The following is a 22,600-nucleotide window of genomic DNA, read 5'->3' on the forward strand; positions in this document are numbered from 1 at the left end:
GAGGAGCTCACTTACTTTATTACATAGCTGAGAATATAAGACAACACTAAAACTTATACACTACATGGGTCTTCTAAAAAAAATAAATCAAGCTTTAACCTAATCTTGCAGAATTTCATTTCAAAGTAATACGCAAACAAGAGTTGCTCGCTTTCCAAGGCACAATGGTATAAACATAAAAACTGCAGATGCGAAATATTTAATACAAAAATATAAATACTGTTTATCTAAATGCCAAAACAGCACATTTCCTCTCATGTATAAACCTTAATTTAAAAAAGGCTAGCTTTATTCTCAGTCATGAAATATAATACAATGACAATAAAAACTATTCCTTTAGTGACACCTGCTCAGAAGATGTCCCTATTATACCAACATGAGTACTCAAAACATTATCAAAATTTTGCTGCATTATGCAAGAGAAATTTGGCTGGTTTTTTTCCTGATAAAACTGATCCTCACAGACCCAACTCTGCAAAGTCTGAATATTATACAGACTTTGAAATGCTCCTTGAAAGACAGTCTTCACTGAATTACATTAATAACTTTGACATTAGACTATCACTTTGTTAAATAAATTATCTTTCTCAATTATAAATAGTGTCAAATTCCTGGAAAACATTCCTCCTTTAAACCTTGTATCTGAAAAACTTCCAATGCAAAGTGAATTAAAACATTGTTTTATTGCTAGCAAATACAAAGAACTGTTCAAATGGCAAAGAACAGAGAATTGTGCCAATTTGACTTTTAAATGAGCTAATAGTGAACTTACAAAGAAAAAACAATCTATTTATTGCTCAGCCTTTCTTAAGCAAATGAAAATACAAAAGTAATCCAGATCATACAGATTTCACATACAGTTCACTAAAAAGAATTTCAGCATTGATTCATAAAGCTGATTCTTTGGCTGACTGAATGTGATGTAGTAGTTGATTACAATAGACTGGTGTTTGATGCTTATGTACAACCCCTTCAATTTCTCTCACGAGCAGTTCTGGATATAAAACACTTCCTTCTTTTAAAACTTCTGTAAAACAAAAATAAGTTTTATAATTCATTAGCCACTCTGTGTTTCTCTATTCAAGTTCCCTCAAAGTAGCCAAAACCTAACCTGGAAGTCGTTCTTCTACAAGTTGTGCAGTCACGACAACCTGATTCCTCCCTCATTTGCCGAGGTCTGTATTTTGACATTTATGTGCTTGAACACAGACCAATACACTAATAACTTCCAAAGAATCCATCAAGCAAGCTAGGATATGGTCACATCCTGCAATGGTCAGTGTCTACGCTCCATATCCTGTTTACCATCTACAAAGCCTTCTGATATACCAGATGCACTGATATTCCCCCTCTGGTGAATGCTAGATAGAACATTACATTCTGCATACAGGTAAAAGGTCTGAGCTCATACTCACTGAAACCCAAAGGAAAGCTTCCAGCCTGTTAGGATTAGCCTCTAGTTAGCTGCTTTCATATAACACTTGAAAACACGATTTAAAAAGCACTGTTAAAAATAGACAACTGAAAGTCTTACCTAGGACTGCATTTTGGATATTTTGATCCGGGTCATCGAGATGTATCAATAGTTCTTGATACAGAAACTCAATATGACTTTCCATTGCGGATTTCACATCACTGTCCTTTAAGCATTTAAACCAATTAGTTAAGGTGTGAGCAGCTGCCAGTCGTACATCACATGAAGCATCATCCAGACGCTTTAAAACTTCTGAAAAGGAGCACAGGCATAACCAAACAGCACCGTGAACAGCAAAGTTATCTTTGCATTTGAAAAAACAAATGTATTTTGTCATCACTGAAATTATTGTTGCATTTATGACATATTTCTGTCTTTTGAACATACATGTGAATACATGTAGTACATTGCTCCTAAAAGCAGGCATTGCACTGTTATTGGGTTGTTATGTTGTCAAACACATTAAAAGAAATGTACAAAATTATGTAGATTAGTTGAACATTCTCTAGCACTCTTTCTAACAAGGTACTATGAATGTCTATTAATGCATTACAGAAGTAGAGTTCAAGTATTTCTATGCTCTATAAAGCACAGTATTTCTATCAAATATTAGTGTTTCAGTGAATGACTGTGTTGCAGACTATTTGAATATGCAAGATGCAAAGATAAACTTTGACAATTGTCAGATTGGGTATTTCTCCAAAATAAAAATGTTTGTTGTTAGATTTCTACTGTGCCATGTAAGAAAAAGTATCAGTCATTAAGACGCTGAGTTTGGGAAAGTCCAATTTATTTGTATATATCTCCGAGAACATAAATCCTGTTACATAGCATAGACTGTACTTCTCCTGATTCATTGTTTAGCATTTAAACATCATCCTAAGAAGCATTACAGATAATAGCTCTATTTGACATTACAGTACTCTATATTAAGGTTTTCTTCTCCCCCCCCCCCCCTTTTTTTTTTTTTTTAAGAAAAAAACCCAGCCCACTACCTATTCATCTCTATTTATGGTACAATGAAATGGTTTGCTCTTGGCACTCTGAAACACAGTGAGGAGAACAATGTGACTACCATTTATATAATGCATTACTGTTCTGCTTTCACTATAGTTAGAACATTATTTCATATAGTCTAAACTAGGAAGCAATGCAGATGAAATACTGGCAAGCCTTGCAAAGACTGTAATATTGAGTGAAGTTCCACCTAGTGGTCTAATGCATAATAATGTTGGGAATACTGCTCAGTTCTGCTCGACTGGGAGCGAGGGCATTTCCAAAGGACATTAACTTGTCTGCAATACAATACCTCAATGAAATGAAATTCTGCAGTTAAAAAGCTACTACTGCAAGGTCTTGCAAGAGACAAGTGCTGCTGGAGTCACATTCAACAACACCTACTCAAGTGTTAACACCTTGATTTTCTGAAATGTGTATGTGTACTTTATATACTTTAAGCAGTCTCACTTACTAGTTTAAGACCATGGCTTAGTCTCTGCAGGATTAAGACATTAAATTGCCTCTCATACACAAAAATGCTGCTAATGGTATGATTTTGTGCAGCACTTTACTTTTTCCATTTCCTTAATATCTATAAAATTACTCTGGGGGAGAACTACCCAAATAGTTAAAATACCGGATAAGAGAACACAGAAATAGCATTGGAATACATGTATGGGAGTGAAATAAGGATGGCTGAGAAAACGAGCCTACAGAAAATCTGCCCCTATTTGTATCTCAAACTGTTTAAAGGCTTTTTGCTCTTTACATAGGATTAAAGCCAGATGCCATAGTGACACAGAGCAGTTTTTGTCATTCCCTAGCCCGTATTAGTGCTTTCACTGCTACCAGCTGCAGTGAATCTGCAGGTGAGGTGGACAACCTGCACATTGAATCCCAAAGCTATACAGTGAATCTGCCTACTGCTTGAGCATGTATCCTTATCCTTAAAAGCTAAGCTAACTATGATACTTCAGGTAAAAAAGCAACTGTGATTCTTCAACATGGAGATCTTGATTAAAAAAAAAAAAATTAAAAATTAAAACTTTGACACTTACCCGTGTAAGTGTTGGTAAATTGATCTTCATCAAACTGCCTCCCACAGGCTTTTAGAAAAACACCAACAATACGACAAGCCATCAGTCGAGTAATTTTAGAGTCTTCATCCATGGCAGCAATAATCTGGGGCATTAGCCCATCTTTGACTTTTAAGATCTACAATTAACAGGAAAAGCATAGAACAGCAGCAACTTTTCAGTCACTCTAAAACAATATGCTTATTGGTTACATCAGTTACCATTAGGTCTGACCGATACTGGCTTGCTTAATTTAAAAAGAAAAAGTTAACTATAAAAGTTAACCTGAAATCTTGGAAGTTACAGAACTCTATTTTTGCCTCTAAGCAAGCTTGGGAAATGAAAATCCACCAGTCGATCATCCAGTTCATGAATGCTCAGTATATATGCAGATGAGCTTTATGTAACTCGTAAAAGCTTTAAACTTACTTGTCTTTTTATTTTTAAAAAATTGCTGGCAAGACTTTAAATAATTTGGAGATGAGGATTATGTGTAAGCACCAGTAGATGGTGCTCTTATTCTAAAAGGAAGCTTTTGGGTAAAGACTGTTGTAATACAATGTTTTAGTGAGTTTTGTAATTTGACTTTAATATCTACATTTCATATACATTAATGCAAAAAAGGCATTAAGGCACTGATTAAAAAAAATGTTTAACTAGAATAGTAGTCTCTGATATAAATGTTTTTGTATATGTGAACTCAACCAGTTACGTGTGTTTAAGCACTTTGTTCAATTAAGATCTGTTCTAAAGACAATAAAGACTATGAACATTTAATAACATTTTAATTCCATTTATTTTTTAAAAATGCCCTTATATTTAACATTATTTCCAGTGCATCATTTCCAAATGCTATTTTTGCTAGCAAAGAAGCTTCAAAAAGCCCCGCCAGATTCAATTAATCCTTAATCACTATGGTGGGTACATTTCTTTAAGGGTACTCCTTGTTAGCTCTCTACTTCAGTTTCTACAGATACCCTTCAAGTTCCATCCCAAGTCCTCCTGCCCTTTCCAGGAATCTTTTAGATTTTTTTTTCCTAAATGGACCTGTGGGCTCCAAGGCAGCCAGTCAACTTGTCTTTGCCACATTACACAAAAGCATGTCCTGGCTAGTTCCCGTGCTGCTTCACAGGCGCTGGCTAGGGGTCCAATAATGTCAGGTACCCACGTTGTGTGCTAACGGTGGCTAGTATTTTGTGCTACAGAACTGACGTTATGCTAGAACAAAGATCTACAAAATTTGACAATGGTGAGTTCTACAGCTCACCAGATTGCTGGCCTTAGGTCTCTTATCAGAATATCATCATCCCTCCACTATTGATCGTTTCAGTTGTTAATACTCAATTACGGTTATCTAATTTTATTGTGAAAACTCTATGTCCATTTGAAAATATTACTTACAATAAAGATTTATTCTTCTTTTCCCCTTGCATTTATTTTGTCTTCCTGCCTAAGATTTCAAAGTACATTTGATGAGAAAGAGAGAATTTACCTCTTTTGGTGAAAGCATTTCACAGTGAATAAGAGCCCAAAGGCATGATACAGCTGTAGTGCGGATGGCAGCTGCTGTTCTTCCAGCATGCCACTGCAGATTAGGAGCCAGTATGTCTTTTATCACAGTCTCAAGGTAACTAGGGAACAGCCTGAAGCCAAAAATAAGAAAGCAAAATAAAGGTTCATGAGAAAGTGATAAAGAGACTGACAGGATGTAAAAGAGAATTTTCTGTCACAGAAACATAGGCAGAAAAGGAAAAAAAAAAGACTCTGTAAAAAAATAAATAAAATCTTATAAGTCAATGTGATTATAATGTATGTGATAAGCTTTTCATAACTTAATTTTTCTAGATAATATTTAAACAAATACCTAACATTCATGGAAAGGGGAGGCTAGACTTTCTCCCACTTCAGACGATGCCCATGACTCACTGTGTTATCTTGGTAAACTACTTACCTTCTCTCTGTCTCATTTTCTCCGTCTGTGAAGTGGAGATAACACCCCATATGAATGCTGTGAGGATTCATTAATATTTGTAAGGCCCTTTGAGACTGTCCAGTGAAAAGTATTTATAATGTGAAAAGTATGAATGCTATTGATGAGACCTGAACTACTGATACTGCAGGGAGTCTACACAGAATACTTCAGCTTTCCCTTGGCTCAGAAACTTGTTTCCCTCAAGGATGAGAGGTCTGTAGGATTTTCTGATGGTGCCAGTCCCAATACTAGTTTGTTTTCATTACAAACACACAAATCTGTGATATGTAATGGTGCTGGTGCTTCTTCCTCCTCCTCCTCTATTGAATGGGCTGTTATAATCCTAAAAGTGGCTGCAAGAGGCAGTATTTCCTCACACCCTTTTAATTCCAGGTCAAACCATTTTAAATAAAGAGAAAAAGATACAGATCTTACACAAAAGTTAAAAAAGACGCTGCATCAAAGAGATGTGTGCCTGGCTGTGACTAGATAACTAAGGCTCAGGTTATTCACTGTGCCTCTTTGGCCTTAACAAGCAGCTGGCAGCATGCAAAACAGATTGATAAATAACAGGCTAAATCTGCCTTGACTCGTGTCCCACTATATTCAAACTTCCCGCAGACCTGGACTGTGGCCACCTGAGTGCAAAACAGCACATCACCACCCTGGTGCTTGGCAGAAAGGGAAGAAGCTGTTGCTGACTTTTCTGAGTCCTACGTTTCCAGAATGACTAAGTGGCTCCTACAGAGATGTGCCAAGCCACAGGAGGAACATAATGGGTAGTGTTAACAACAAACAATTATCACTAAGTACTTTAAAAAAAAATCCCCACAACAGCAAACCAAAATCATCCAGCAATAAAAAAATTCCATAATACTATTGTATCAGTGTAATAAGGAACGTAATTGTATCCACTTCTTTCCAGTAACTACCCTTTACCCACCGCGGTTAGACCATGTCACCTAGGTGTAATCTGACTGAAGTATGACTCCCTAGCCTGCCAGGCCTTAATTATCTATTGCACACACACCAAACTGAAAATCTCTGTCTTCAACAAGATGAAAATAGATACATCTGGCTGCTGCTTAGCCCCTTGGCTAAGGGAGCACTCCCTGCCTGAGAAAGTCAGAGATCCATTCTTGCTTCCTGCCCAGCAGATGGCACTTCAGATTCAGTAATAACATGAAATCTGATGTCCGATTAGACCCATCTAAATTTGTCAAAAACCTTTAGATTTATTATTTTAAACACATTTTTGAGAATTAATAGTTTTCTAGTCAAAAAGTTGCCTGAAAAAAAAAATAACTAATGATTACCATGATCCCAAATTTCCTTTTAGCTCCAAAGCTAAAAAAAGCTTTGTGCTATCTGTGCTACTGTGCTATCTGATCAGTTTTTAATAAAGCCTTCTGTTAAACTGCAGAGAAAAACCAATCTGTCAAAACATAAAGGTAAATTTCATCACCATTATGTTAACTGTAATGCTATGCTATTTGTGAGAATGTTTGTTCCAGTGCCTTGAAATAGAATCAGTAAAGCAATATCTGGCAATTATCTGACTTAATCATGTCAGACTCAAACAAGATTAGATGACCACACAACTGTGTTTAGCATAATAACTGAAAGACTTCCTATCTAAACTGTTAGAATGTTTTTAAGGAGCTAAACAAATTACTGCCAGCAGTGAATGGGATTGTGTAACCAGAACTACTTACTACTTCACTACACTATCTCTCATTACCATTAAGATGTATTTTTTGCTGCTGCTGCTGCAATTAAATTCTCCCTCATTCCATTTTCAGATGTTACTGTTGTAAATCTATGTAACTTAATTCTAAAAGTGAGTCATTTCCATGAGAGAACGTACCCTGTCTGTGCTATTTGTATTTACAGGGTTGAGACTTTATTCTCAACAGGGTATGAAATAACTAAAACATGATCTGTGCATACAGTAATACCTAGCTCTTATGCAGATATAAAAAGCAGAGCTTGGGTTTACATTAAAATTGCTATATGGACTTATATACTTAAACTTTCATTCCATGTTGATTATTTTTTATACATTTTTGTTCTGGATTGGCTCCTGTTCTGCTTTTATGGCACTGCTGCACTTGGCTTTATATGTTTGTGGACTGTTGTGTTTTGGGTTTTTTGTGTGTACATTTTTGTTCTTTCCAAACTGAACATCCTAAATCCAGGTATTTCGAAACAAAATCGGATTTGCTTTTACAAATCAAAACCTCCAAAAATGTTTTGCAACAACTCTTCAAACACAGAAACTTTCCACGTTACTTCCTACGTGAAAGCATTTGCTGTGACAATGGTAAGTAGGATCAAGACTTTAAAGGGTCATATAACTCCCTCTACTGCTTTTTAGTCTCTGAAGATAAACCTACTGGTAAAATTCATTGCATTGCTCTTGTTCTCAGAGGACAGAGAGCCTCATTATGAGTTAGACTGGGCCATCCTTAGCCAGGAGTCGTTCTTCATACAAACAGGTCTATTAGCGTCATTGGATGTACCTAGTCTTGACAAAAGGACAGTCACTCAAACTGCCCTAAGCGAAACAATTTCCATCACTGCTATCTGTGGAGAGCTGGTGTGATATGTGGCTATATTCGCTGAGAGTAATACTTTGAAATGTATTCTGTTTTTTCCACACTGATAATTTCCCTTTCCTGGGAATCTTAGTGAAGCTGGCAGCTCCTTGGGTTGATTTTCTTTTTCCCCCTCTTTGGCTCGATTATTTATACAAATGACTGGGTTGCAGATGAAAGATTTTGTTATACATCCTATTTACTTTGACTACTGCCAAAACAAAAGTTTTCTCTCCGATGATATTCTCCATATGGTCCCACACTGATCACCTCTCTCTACCAGCCACACCTACATGACCTAACTTAATATACTTACCTGAGCACTTCAGAGACTTTCAGATAGAGAAGTGCTACCAATCCTACTGTACATTCTACAGGTGAGAAACAAAGAGCAAGTACGGCTATACGTTAACAGAGAAGTCCTTCCTACCTCCTAGCCACCCTAGTCACGAACATTGCAGGTCAGGACTCTGTAGCATGCCATGTAAGGTACCTGTCATACTGCTTAGATGCAGCCTAAATGATTTTCTGTAGGTCACAATGAGAGGCAGAACAGAGAATTTAACTCAGTTCTTCAAATTCTATTCTGCTGTAATCTGTAATGCTATTTCTGAGGAGGAAGAGCAGGAGATCAGATAACTGAAAACGTACAGAGAAGAAATGCCAGTGACACTAACTTGTTGACCAGGTCTGAATTTGATTAAATACTTTGAAAGAATAAACATATTTAATGTTTTCAAAACAAATGCAGAAAATAATAAATGTGATTGTATGGTCAGTGCACAGGAGCTAATAATGTATTCTGCAGTAAATAAAGGACAGTAAAATTAGGCCATAAAAAATAAATAGACAGGAGAGAGTGGCATTATCCCATTTTTAGACTGAAATACATTATTACACACTTAATAAGCACTGATGTTGCGTTCAGGGCATCACAGAACACATGAGATGACATTTCTTGGCTCCACCATCTTTGCATTCTCAGTTAGATGATACAGATCTGAGATACAACAGATTAGCTTACAACAAATAGTCAGATCCTGGAACACTTAAAATAGTTTTCAAAGTGCTTTTCTTTCAGGAAGATTCTTGCATATCTAGATTGATCTTGTAACTAGCACTCAGTTACGTGATTATTTAAACAAGTAATCCACTGACTACAGGAAGAATTTTCATATGAATGGGGATTTTAACATTGGATCCTGAAAATATGGAAACAGATAACACCACGCTTGGCACAAAAGCTTTCAGTTAAAAAAGGACAGCTTCATTATATTCCATTTTAAGCACACTAGCTCAAAATCTATTTGGGGATGCATTAGCACATTCTTCAGCTTACCTGGAACACCGCACTGAATGGGAACACCTGGGTTCCACCATTATAGAATGCAGGCCATGCATATACTAAATATATCTAAAAATGGTAACAATACATCTACATTCATACTAACATGGCCGCATGGAACCTGAATGAATGTTCAGCATACCAGAATGCCCACTGAGTGTCAGTTTGCTCATCAGAATAATGAAAAAAACTTTTAAGTATAAATGACCATTGCTATCAAACTACTTTTAGGAAGAATGCTTCCTGTGATTGTTTTTTGTTGGTTTTTTTTTTTTTTAAGAGTTAAAAATGAAAAAAATATGCATCAGAATACATTTACATACTACATGCAGCAGGCACTGGGAAAAGCAGAGCAGATATGGTTTATGTATTCAGGACAACTTTGCAGAAGTGTTTGCACTACTAGTAAGGCTAAATTAATAATGACAAAAGAGCCTCAGTGTTGGCATTGTTATAAATGGAGGGGTTTTATGAACACCATAAATTATAGTTAGATTGTACTTGTAATGCGTAAATAGAGCCAAGCAACAGGAGACTTCCATCTTCAGTCACTGAGAGTAATAATAATTCCTTATCAAACATTTAGTTTAATGCTTTTTAAACACCATGCTATATCATGGGCATTTTTAAATGCTCATTTTGGGGGGTGTTTTATTGTTTCCTTACAATGACTACAGGCAAAGTTTAAGAATTTAGGAGTTGGCTGGGAGGAAAAGAAAAAAAACAAAACACAAGTAACCCCCCCCATTTCTTTCTTAAGAATCCCCATTTTAGCTTTCAAACATGTATTCTTTTCAACTATAGCTCTTTATTTTTTGAAAACTATCCAGATCTGCATGACATCCATTTTAATTCTCCACAGTGGCAGAGGTAGGAAGACTACAGTGGAGGAAGTCCAAACTTCCATTTTTTTTTTTTTTTTTTAAATTATTGCACTCCGCCCTTCTAAGCATTGTTAAAAAATACAGCAAGAAAAATATGCTGTAGAAGATGGTGGGAAAGTCTTTCTTCTGCCAGACATGCTAACATGGACACAATTATAGGGGTTAAATAACTACCATGGTCATTACTTTTTAATGCCATGGTAGTGTTCAAACAGCTGTGTGAAATTAGAACTCTACTTACCCCTGAGAATTGACAGTTTCACTTGCTTTCTGGAGCAACTGTGATAAAACAGTGAAAAGTTTTAACCGCATCTGGGGATCTTTGTTTGGCTGAAGACACGTCGTAAGAATGAGAATAAAGTTATTTAGAGCTTCACCTATGACAGGACCTAGAAAATAAACATGTAAGACTTATTTCAGAGTCCTAATAAGTTCTATTTAGATGTTTAATATGTGAGTGTATTAGAATTTGTAATATGCCTGGTATTAAAACAGTACTTAACTCTCCACTCTTGCATGGCAGCTGTTGATGTATCCACGTTACATTGTATTAGGTGGTGTACAAATACCCAAGCTAACTCTCCATGGGCTCAGGTACCCGGTCTTAGCCACGGCAGCATGGTGCTTCCTGAAGATCAGTTTACATCTCATTTAGCCAGCTTGGTATTACTGTACTACACTGCATTATGTAGCATGGACGTACCAATGACATCCGCTAGTTGCTGGGACTAACGGTACAAGATGACATTTTGGGGGGACTAATGCATTTGAGCGGGGCAGGGGATTAATGCTGTTCACGATGTAGCTCTGAAAGCTTGAGGCTATGCACAAAGTTTTGGTTTTATTGAACTTAATGAAAAATTATACTGAATCTGGTATGACCATGACACCACTCCAAACAGCAGCATTAACTATGCTTTTTTCTTCTTTCAAGTTTTTCCATGTGCAGCATTCAAGGAAAGATGTTCATGACTCCCAGAAGCACAGGAAAGGGCACGTTTGAAAGGGTCAGCCTCAAAACTTGGATAATAGAATTATTGCAGCAGCATTCTTTCTCCATGTTTAAATAGAGCTTATCTGCATTTTACAAGAGAATCTAAAATACGATGAATTTCAGAAGCTATTTGAAATAAAAATGTTTTCCAAATTCATTCTCTAGTTTGTTAACATTTTCACATCCTATGATGAATTCTGTTTTCACCACTAAACAATAAAGAACCCCCCCTGAGCTGTTATCCCAACATTTGAAGAAATTATTTTCCCAAAACAGAAGAAGTTTGTGCCTTTCTCCTTATTAATGATTAACATCTGCATGGTTTTAAGAAGGAAGAATACATATAGGCTATACACATGCTTTATTCTGCAAGCTTCTTGCCACAGAATGCTCTTTCCGCTCTATGTTTGCAATAAACCACTTTCCTCTAGGAACTTCTTCAGCTTTGCATCGTTGTGAAACACATTCTGTTCAACTCCAGTCACTCAGAAAGTCCTCCCAGAAGGAGACACAACACTGGTATTTCTGATGACAAGAATATTCCTCACACATGGAATGGACAGATTGAAGTATTCAAGATTCCAAAACAAATTCAATAGCATTTAATAATATCTGGAAATTTAATGTTTAAAATAATAATACACCCCTCCCAAATCTTCACTGTCTAGACTGAAGAAATACAGGGTGTTGAACCGCAGTTTGCTAAATTTCTGTGCCAACAAATAGGTCTCTATTTTCACAGCATTTATTCAAAATACATTGCTTCATGTGAGTTCTGAGACATTGAAAAGATACTACCATTATATCAAACTGATAACAGCAAATTCAACAGATGGAAAATAAACAAAATTAACCACATTGCTAATTTCAGCTTAAGCATACGTTCCTGAAAAACAGTAAAAACTGAGAAATTTGAAATTAGTAAACCTGATTCATTTGATTAAAAACATTATGTGTGGGAATGAAAAGAAAGGGAAAAAAAATAGCTCTAGGAGCTGCTGTGTCAGACAGAAAACACAGACAATAGCATATTACCAATGTTGGGTGCAAGCCAAAATGTTTGCCCAGACATTTTATGATTTATTTAGCATTAAGGAAAACAGAAACAACTGTCTGGAAGTCCCTCAGTCATGGAAAGGGGAGCACAAATATACAGAAAAGTTGCCCTCTCTTCTCGCACTGAAGACATTTTGTTCTTTCCACAGATGAAAAAAAGAAAAAGTACTTATGGTGGTTGCTGCACAAACCAGCAAGTGGGTGCTTCATATAGGTTTCTTGAGGCTTTTTTTGAGATTCAAAGATTAAATGCAGAAGATACAGTCCCTTAAAACCTGTCCACATTTAACTATCTGCAGTAGCAGTAATAATACTTCACCTGTAGCTGAAGTATCTGCGTACATCCCCCTTTTAACTAACAGAAAGGAAAAAAACAAATAACCAGGGCTTTCCATTTTAATCACCTTAGAATGGGTGTCTAGGTGAAAAGAACTGGCTGTCACTGCATCCCTTGGCTGTAGATGCAATCTGGACAGCTGTGTCAGAGGAATGAACGTTCACTGTGCAGATCTGAAGTTAGGCAAAATGCCTAAGTATGCCAAAGTGTTTCACTAACCTATACACATCAATGTGTTGAAGAACATAAGTGAGGAAATGCTTGTATAGAAAGATAGTATCTTTTATAAAACTAGTGAATAGATGGAAAAAAAAGATAAATTTTCTGGACACATAAGCTCTATCAGTTCATCTCCCCATAATCCTTACCTATTTCATTTACCTGAAAGTGTACTTTTACATAAGTGCTTTTAGTATGCTCCTTGCAGCCGAGAAGTCTTTTGGAATTTGAGCAGCTTCAACATTTTCGGTTTTGCTTTCCATCATATTCTTGTGAAGTTTCTGAATATTACACTATTCCTTATAAAACACAATGTGTCTGCAGGCTGTGGAGATTATTTTTTTTTTAAAAACTACTAAATAAGTTGTACCTGAATGAGTTGCGATGACATCCAACTGTAATATTTCTGGAGAATAGCATGTCCAATCATCACATGATACTGAAACCCATTCCATAAGCTGAATTATATGCTGTTTGTAGAGATAAAGAAAACTATCCAACCGCTGCACTTCAGCTAATGAAGACATTGTTTCCTCTACCTGTTAAAACAGAGACAGGATACTTTATCTTAACTGAAACAATGTTAAAAAAAGAAAAAACTTTTAAAACTCATAATTATACTATAAGAACAGAAGGGACACAAGAAGATTTCCATAGTTTCTACTTGGACAATTAAGATTGATATTTAATGTCTGCCTATACTACATCCATTAACTTTTATTTAAAGTGAAATGTTTGTCCCAATTTCAAAATGAAATCATAAGGAACACAGCAACGTAACAGCAAAATGAAAGAATCTCTAATCCATGTGAAAACCTACCCAAAACCTAACCATAAAAAAGCTCTTACTAGTTTCAAAGATGTAGTGATTTTTCTCCTTAATTTAAGAATGCTTTAAAACATTAACATAGATGGATTTTCTCACAGTCCCCATCTAGCAGGCTATGGCAGATTCCAAAAAGCAGCTCAGAGAAGACATGGTATTTCCACCCCCCAACCCCCCCATTTTAATTATGCAAGATGCTTTCTCTTTACAGTAGCTGGGCAGGTTCATTTTGAAATTCTCAACTTCTGTTGCTTAGAAGTACCAAGATTCACTGTTACATTTGAAATACCTTCTTCATTATTTACATTTAGACTATTCCATGAGACAGGCACATAAAACACGTACAAATAAAACATGTAAAAAGAACTGCTAAATGAATTCCAGGCATGATGATGCTTGGCAAGGAAACTATATACAGAGTTGCTTAATCACTTGCAGCAGATGTATTTCAAAGCAAAGAAAAATTTGCTTTTACAGTTCCTGAAGACTCCTACCAGAGGTACAAAACTTCTCTAAGGAACAGATAAAAGCATGCTGGAAGCAGCATCTATAGTCTTGGTGATTTCAGTGGACAGTGAATCAAGAATGGGGAGTAAGATGCTGTTAGAAACCCCACTGAGAAATACCATATGTTGTCAGCATGGCCAGTTCTACCAGGGCAAGATGTAGTGCAGCACTGTGAGTGACATCATTTGACTCTAACTGGTTCAGCAGAACTACAAATTGTAGTCATATTCTTAGTATTTTTAAGCTGAACTTCACCGCACAAGTTAGCTGAAACATGTCTAGGACCTTTAGAATTTTACAGACTAATCACTTGCCAGACAAAGATGTTATTATGGAAGTACCAGATGTGGAGAAAATAAATGAGATTTCTATCTAGGGGGGGGGGAAGGGGGAGCCAGAAATTTAAACCAAACCAAACCAAACCAAAACAAAAATAATCAGGATTTGCTAAGGACAAAGGTTACTCAAAGAAGGTTTGCCTGCCTCAAGCACAATAGATTTCTCCTTTCTGGAAGCATTCTGCCAGCCAGCCAGAACAACTCAGAATAACTTACATGTAAAATATTAATTTATCTGTAAATTAATTGGAATATTTTACATGACAGAATGTGTCAAGACAGAAACTGTTCCCCATTATTAATCCCACCACAATCTGCGAGATTTTTTTTTTTCCACTGAGAGATACAAAAGAATACATTGTTCACAGGTGATTTAAAATAAACTCTTCAAGTAGTTTCAAGAGTACAATTAAAAAAAAAAAATCAAATATGCCAATAGACTAATGCATATCTTCTCATTAAGAAGTGTATCTCAGTTAAAAAATAAACAAAACAGCAAAGGTGATTTTCCTTCCTATATTTGAAAGCTAACAAGTTTAATGATACATCATCTTCATGCTGAAAGAAGAGCCAAGATAGCACAGGCTACTGGTAATGAAACAAAATCTTATCTTTAGGTCACCAGTTAAATCACTGACAAGCTCAATACATGCTTAACAGACTCTAACAACTGATACGGCTTCAGTCTATCTGGGGTTGTAAACATACTCCTCATCACGATACCGAAGTACTCAGTTGGTGGTCTTGATTTTTTTCCTTAGCCCTAAGCAACAAGAAACACGGATGAACACAAAGCAAAGGGGCCAAAAATCAAGCAAGACTGAGTGTTCACAATCAGGTCACAACAGTTGTGGTCTCTGCTATCGCTGTGATCTTCTGTCCCCTTATAGTAAAGCCTGAATTGAAGTTCTATAATGCAAATTTTGGAATAATTTATGTTTATACTCAAAATCTTTTGATCCTGAATACAGACTTCTTTTCTGAACAACAAATTTATACTTGTAAAGCTAGCTGTAATACATTTGTTCTATATGGCCTTAAGCTATCTTAACAAGGACTTCTTGCCTCCTGCAAGTTCTACAGCTCACTTTGAGGTTTTAGAATAGTCAGTAACTAGGGGAAAAAAAAAAAAAAAATTTTGTGACAAATTTGAAATACTGCAATTATGTAACCTCATTGCCAGATTTTCTATCTGTCTAGCTGAAAGAAAGGCTAATGAGAAAAAGGATTCTCATCCAAAGTACTGTCAACTGTAAAAATCATCTGCAACTGCAGGAACATCTTAAACCTTTAATAATCTTGGGAGATTAACTTCTCCATATATGAAAATCAGGATTTATCTCCACGAAACTGCTTTATTTGTAGTAGTATGAATTTGTAAGGTTTTAAAGGGACATTGCTTTATAGACCACTGTAGGGCTAAACGGACAAGATACCGCAAAACATACCAGATCCATCTGTCCAAGGCTTACTTGGACAGATTGTTAGTTAAAAAACAAAAACAACACAGACACACCCCCAAATCCCACCCTTGTGGCATCGTCATGCTGTATCTCTTTGACCTGCAAAGTCTTTTCAGTACTTGTTTCAAGCTTTGTTCTATTTTACTTCTTTCAGAACAGTTTTCTAAGTTTCTGCCTTCTTGGAGGCAGCCTGTCAGCTATGGGGCCATAAATGCTGATGCTACGCAGGCCTTTGGAATACCATGCCTGGGAGCAAGTGAAAAGGAAGTAGAATAGCCATTGCATTTAATGTGCACGTTTGAAAAAAGACAACTTGGACAGGTCACAATTGTACTACACAAGGACAGCTTGCTGATTTATTTGATATTTAGCTAGGGAAGAAAGGGCAAGAGAGAAATAAGGGGGTGAGATAATGTTTAGCCAAAAAAGCTCATCTATTATCAGGGCATCTACAGATGTCCTTGATTTTAAAGGATTCCTGCAACATTTAAACTTTTGGTTCTGGTGGGGAGGTAAAAAGGTCAACTACGGTAAAATCAGTCTGATATTTGTCTAAAGATAAAAAAATCGATTATGAAACTATCATTTTTTTAAGGCTAATAGTTTTGATCTATAGGTGAATTGTTCTTTAATAGTCAGAAAATAAATTTGAGTTTTTCCTGGCCACTTGGGTGCTCCTGTGTATAACCTAACATTAACAATAATCCAGTGACTTACATCCACCTAAAAAGTAAGCATCAACAGTTCAACCAGCACCAACAGCACGCCCTAGGCTTTGCAGAATCCAGCAACAAGCATAAACCCTTGAACACCTCCTGTCCCAAAACTTTACCTAAACCACGGCCCAGTGATTAATACCCACCCAAGTAAAGTGTTCTTCTAGGCCAATGGCAGCCCTCGTCCAACTGTGAGCTTCCCATGGTCCAGTAATGTACGTCAAGCCATCTATTCTGAAACCTAATCGAAGCACACTTTAAAAAAAAAAAAAAAAAAAATCTAGTTGTAACTATAGCCTACAGACCCCATACTGTTTTGGGCCATAAAATAAAACCGAATTCTAGGGCCCTTCTCAGAACCAGCACATATTCTAACTCTATGGGCCTTCAACCAAAATTATGAAGAAACATAGTTATCCAGGATCTGCTGTCCCAAACTGTAAACCCAACTCCAAACTTAATTCTGGTATTAATCATATACAGTATGTACAGCAAAAGATGCACAACCTCGGACTAGCCACAAGCCATTACTCCCCACTGATACAGCCCACAGCCCATGAACAAGCCTTACAAGATGTAGCAATAAGGCCAACTCCTAAGTTTCTTACCTGAGTAATATCCTTTCCTGTTATGTCAGCCAAACTCAGATGTTAACCAGATTTCTGCAGACCACACCTATGTAGGAGCTGATATTTGCCTTAGAAACATCAGTGTACATTCTAGTCTTATAGTGTTTGCAAGATGCAACAGCACATTCAGCTCTTCTGGCACCACTGTTGCCCTAGACTTTAACCTCAACTTTAGTCCCACCCTAACCCTAGCACAACCCTGTCTTCCAGTTCCATAAAAGAAATAACCTTTAAGACCCCAGTCTCTGTTGCTGCTAATCTTAATTACAGCCCTGTGGATTTGCCGGATTCAACATTAAACTGAGATCTTCAAACTGGAAATAGATGTAGCACCTAACAACTATGAACTGTGATCTGGCAAAGCAGAAATATCAATATTTTGACTAAAAAATTATAACATTCATAGATCTTTCAGCCTTCATAGTGACTTCGAAATATTAACTAACCATCAGAACAGTGCCACAGGGATAGATCTTTGCAGAACAGTTTTATGACTAAACACAGAATCCAAGTATTTCCTCATGCTTCTTTCATTCTAAGAGTGAATCTGATGAAGTTATATGTATATCTAAATGTTTAACTATTATGATTCTATATAATTTTTTGAAACAGATTCCTATATACACACACGCACGTACAGATGAAAAATAAGCAATCCCCAAACAAAACCAGTAGTATTGTACAAGTTCTTAGCTCTTACATAGTTAAGATTTTAATGATTTATTCTTCTGGAGAAATTGCCTTTATCTGTTTTAAACAGATTAAACCCAAAGTAATTTCAGCTATAGAAAAAGATGAGGAGACAGACAGAGGGTACAGTCAAGGTCATGCAACACCAAATAATTTCAAACTTCACCAATCTTTGTGGATGAGCTTTTAGTTAAGGATTTCTGTGGTTTCAACCTAACAGCAAGACAAATAATTATGGCTCTGTTCAGACAAAGCGTCATATCAATAGTAAAAATCAGAAACACAACAAAATATTAAACCAGCTCATAGTTTACCTTTTCTTTAAGGTGCTGAGAAGATGGTATCGCCATTATTGTCACCAAAACTTTCATTAGCTGGAAGCTAATTTCTTTGCAGTCTTCCTGGCATACTTCAATCAATGCTTGTACACAATAAAGCAACTGCTCCATATAAAAGACCTATTTTTTAATAAAAGCATAAATTTATTATGTTTTGTTAGAAAACGTAACATTATTTTTAAAGGAGAGATATGGGAAATGCCAATAATAAAATCTGAGCACTGTATAATCCCCTAAATTGGTAACATACTGATGATTTCCTGTTAGTTCTTTTGATTACCTACATTCTTCTTTTTATAGAATACAAGATAATCTTCCTCCCACACTGCTTGTATTTACCTTGTCCTGTTAACAAAATAAATGACTTTGCTCTTTTTCACACAATTGCTCCACTGTGAATAAAAATATCAAAGCATTTCACATTCTGAAGTGCAATTTGTTAGTTAATAACGTATTTGTTACAACTTTTTCAAATATTCCATGTTTGACTATTTTGAATGGAACAATAATGGTTAAATACATAAACCAAGAAAACGTGAGCATCTGCTTTTATCTTAGTCAATTTATCTCATTCGATGCAACATAATACGTTACCTTGATTCAACTGATAGCAGTTGAAGTCAATATTGTTAGAAGTTACTGCAAACTAACTGACATGATAAAGTTCATCAGACATTCCATGAAGCTGTCAGATTACAGTGAACGAACAGAAGGGGCCATAGTTACAAGTTTACTTCCGAAAAATAAAGCTAGTCTAGGAAAAAGTCTAGGAATAGGTTAACTATAAATGCTATTAATCTCACGGACATGGTCAATCCTTAGCTAAACAGTGTCTATGCAGCGTTCGCTATTAAAATAGAGAAAGATTGTTTTCCAACGCCAAAGGCTAGAACAATACCACCAAATGCTTCAGCTGCAGATGAATGCGTCTGCTGTATCTAATGCCAAATTGAAGTGGTAAGCTTAAGGCCTCATAGTAATCTTGCAGATATACTTCAGGGGATTGTTATTTGAACAATCAGGTTATAGTGCTTCCAGTTATACGAGTTCCTAATCATCACAGGCTTCATGGAGATTAAGGTTAATTACTGCATCACTGGTACATATTCCATTAGGGAAGAAACCTAATGAGGGAAGAACTTCAAACGTATTTCTTACATTGACTTGAAAAGACAATTATGCTAGATTCAGTCATGAATAACTGTTTTAAAGGGAAGTCTGCATCAAACATGAAGTCAGTTTTCTGAAGGCACAGCACTGGCCCTTTTTTGGTCATCTTAAGAGCAGGGGCCTGACAAACTTTTGGTGGAATGAAAGCTAGAATTCCATTTGTGAGGGAAATTGTAGGGATTCTTCCTGTGCATCTCTAACAGATCTTTTTCCACATCTGAGCAACTGAAGGGGGGGGGGGGGGGGGGGGGAAATCCTGGAAGTTAAAAATCTCCATTCCACACTGAAGAGAATCTCTCACCTCCTTATATAGCAATTGATGAACATTCTTCAAATGCTAAAATGAAAATGGTCTTCAGGCTCAGCTGTTAGTTAAGGGTACACTTGAAAGCAAATTTCTAATTTATAAAGGTCTTCCTCCTAGATTCTCACTTAAAGACTTAAAGAGAAGTGACCAGGCCCAACAGTTTACAAAGCATGCTCCTAAACATACATGTAAGAGCACTGGTACCTTTGTTTTAAAATGGAGAATAATAATAATGATAAAAACCAAAAATAATTAAGAGGGAATCTTCCTTGGGAAACCTGACATGCCAATTACAATGGACTGTGAAAAGTTTTCAATCATTTTTACTGATGAAGATCAAAATACATGATCTTGTTTGGATTGTGAACACAAGGCATGTCAAAACACGGGTTAAATTCTGCCTCTGGATCAGCGAAGGTAGTCCTCTATTAGTACAGTACATACCAAACAGCTTCTCCTCTCCCTGTCATACCTTTTCATTTTCCTCCCACTATCTGAAGCCTTTTACAGCAGTTCTCAAACTTGAGCCCACATCTGCTGAGGCAATGGACTGCTAGCAAGTTTTGGGGAACAGCAGATTTGACCAGGAGACCACAACATGGCCCAGGGAGGATAGCGAAGCTCCTGTTTTGTCTCAGACACATGTCCACAACTATATCCTGAGATAGGGTGAGGTAGATGTGCAAGGGAGGGATAGGAATGGGAGCATTCAGGGAGAACAAGGGAAAAAATAAGTTGAGAACACCACGGTGTAAAACTTTGGTCTGCTGTGTATTTTCCAGTTAGCCTTACCTCTTCAGATCGTTGACAAACTCCAGCTTGTGACAGTGTGTTGCCAAGATCAGTCAAATGAGGCTGCAAGATTTCTTTTGGGCTACCTCGAATCACAGCAGTTAGAACCATTATACAAGATGGCTTAGGTGTCTTCCCAAAGGCTGATGTGATTAATCTCAATGACACCTTAGGGCTGACAAACATTCCAATCAATTCTGCTGCTTTCACACACTGAAAAAAAGAACAGGAATAACTTGAGGATTTTCCTGAAAACACAGAGACCATTCAACATATCACAGGCTTTTTCTTTTTATGATTCCAGCTGTTATTTTAAATGCTTCAGCAGTTGCCTTGTAGGACTTTTCCACTCACTCAGTAATGATTATATGCATGAAGAAATTTTCTTGACATGTGTTCAGCAAGCACATAATAAGGCATGCAAGCACTCTTCTCAGCATCAGACGAACTTCCATGAGAAAGTAATGCACAGAAATGAAGTGTAAAACTCTCAGTGTAATAAAGTCACCAGTTTAGAATAACCAGATTTAGTGGTTTAGCATTTTGTCCTGCAAATGCTGCTCTGACACATACTCTTAATGCACCCACCACCCACCTATTAAAAGCAACAACAATGAAACCCCAAAAGAGGAATTTTTTTGTTATTGTACTATATTTTGACACTGACGTTACAGGTCTGGTTTAGTGTGGAAGCACTGCCATGGGGGAACTGCCCACTGCTTTCAATCTCTTACTTCCCTAACTGAAAAGGCTTAAATTACTATGCATTCCCCATGATACTCACACTCTTTGATCCCATCTCTGCTTAGCAGACATATCGGTATGTTGTATTCCACATGAAACACCATCACACCAGAGCTCACTCCCTGACTGATGCCCAATATTTACAATCACGTGCATGAATAAAGATATAGTCAACTACTGCACCATTACTTGTGCAACACGAACATTTCTTCCTAACCCATTTATTTAATGGCTGGCTCATTTCCCCAAACATGTAAGCTTATTTCCCTTTGTATATAATTTTTAGTCTAGTGATTTAGCCATGGATTTTTAACTGCACTTTATTAATACCTGAACCATCCTATTTTTTTTTTTTAGTCTCAATGGAAGCATGCAGCCATGAATTCTGTAGTTTAAATTTGCACTATATATAGCTATTTCTTGTCACAAGGGTGAAGACTCAAAACAGTTATAACATACTCTATGTCGATGTGAACCCTGTTCTCCTCCATATTTGCCATAGAGAAAGAAAAAGACTTAGTGCTCTGAAAACTGGAAAAGGACAATACAATTAAACAGTTCAAAAATACGAATTGATACATTTATATGGATCAATTTATCTACTCATTTTAACAGGTGAAAAAGGACAAAAAGAAAATTAAAAAAAAGGAAAAAGGGTAAGAGACCATCTGGTCTTTTATACATCACCTTTGGTATTACTAGGCTGGAGAAAGACATGTACATTTTCCAAGTTGGTGGCTGCTCTGAAATGGGTTCTACAGTGACAAACAATAGAGGAGATAATCACAGTACCCTGAGAAGCAGCATCACTAAGGACATAAAAGGCATGCACAAACAGAAGTTGCTGAATCTTAAATTTTGGCACAAGGAAGAGTAAAATTAAATACAGAAACATCTAACTGGGAATAAATCCCTTGGAAGTACCTGCGAGAAGACTAGTGGTTGAATTCTAAGAAAGAGACAAGTATGGTCAAAAAAAGGCAAGGGAAAAAACCTATGTGTTGCTTGAACACATACTTTTGAATTTATATTTATAGCAACAAGCACTAGATAGGAAATTTGATGAGAACAGCAGTGCTGCATGGGTTTATTCTTCTAATTATTTAAGTTTTCTTATATATTTTATA

General features: G+C 36.5%; 1 protein-coding gene across 1 annotated transcript in view; it reads right to left on the reverse strand.

The window, feature by feature from the left end:
- DNAAF5 (dynein axonemal assembly factor 5) overlaps positions 1-22,600 on the reverse strand; it is a 31,473-nt gene continuing 8,873 nt past the window's right edge. The window contains exons 6-13 of the mRNA XM_030001628.2: positions 20,730-20,942; positions 18,437-18,580; positions 13,324-13,492; positions 10,589-10,736; positions 5,042-5,192; positions 3,532-3,688; positions 1,535-1,726; positions 1-1,027 (exon numbers count right to left, since the gene is read on the reverse strand). Of these exons, the coding sequence (XP_029857488.1) occupies positions 888-1,027; positions 1,535-1,726; positions 3,532-3,688; positions 5,042-5,192; positions 10,589-10,736; positions 13,324-13,492; positions 18,437-18,580; positions 20,730-20,942 (1,314 nt within the window). The 3' untranslated portion in view covers positions 1-887. The remainder of the gene's footprint in view (positions 1,028-1,534; positions 1,727-3,531; positions 3,689-5,041; positions 5,193-10,588; positions 10,737-13,323; positions 13,493-18,436; positions 18,581-20,729; positions 20,943-22,600) is intronic.

This window comes from Aquila chrysaetos, chromosome 25, assembly GCF_900496995.4.
Source record: "Aquila chrysaetos chrysaetos chromosome 25, bAquChr1.4, whole genome shotgun sequence".
Lineage (NCBI taxonomy): Eukaryota > Metazoa > Chordata > Aves > Accipitriformes > Accipitridae > Aquila > Aquila chrysaetos.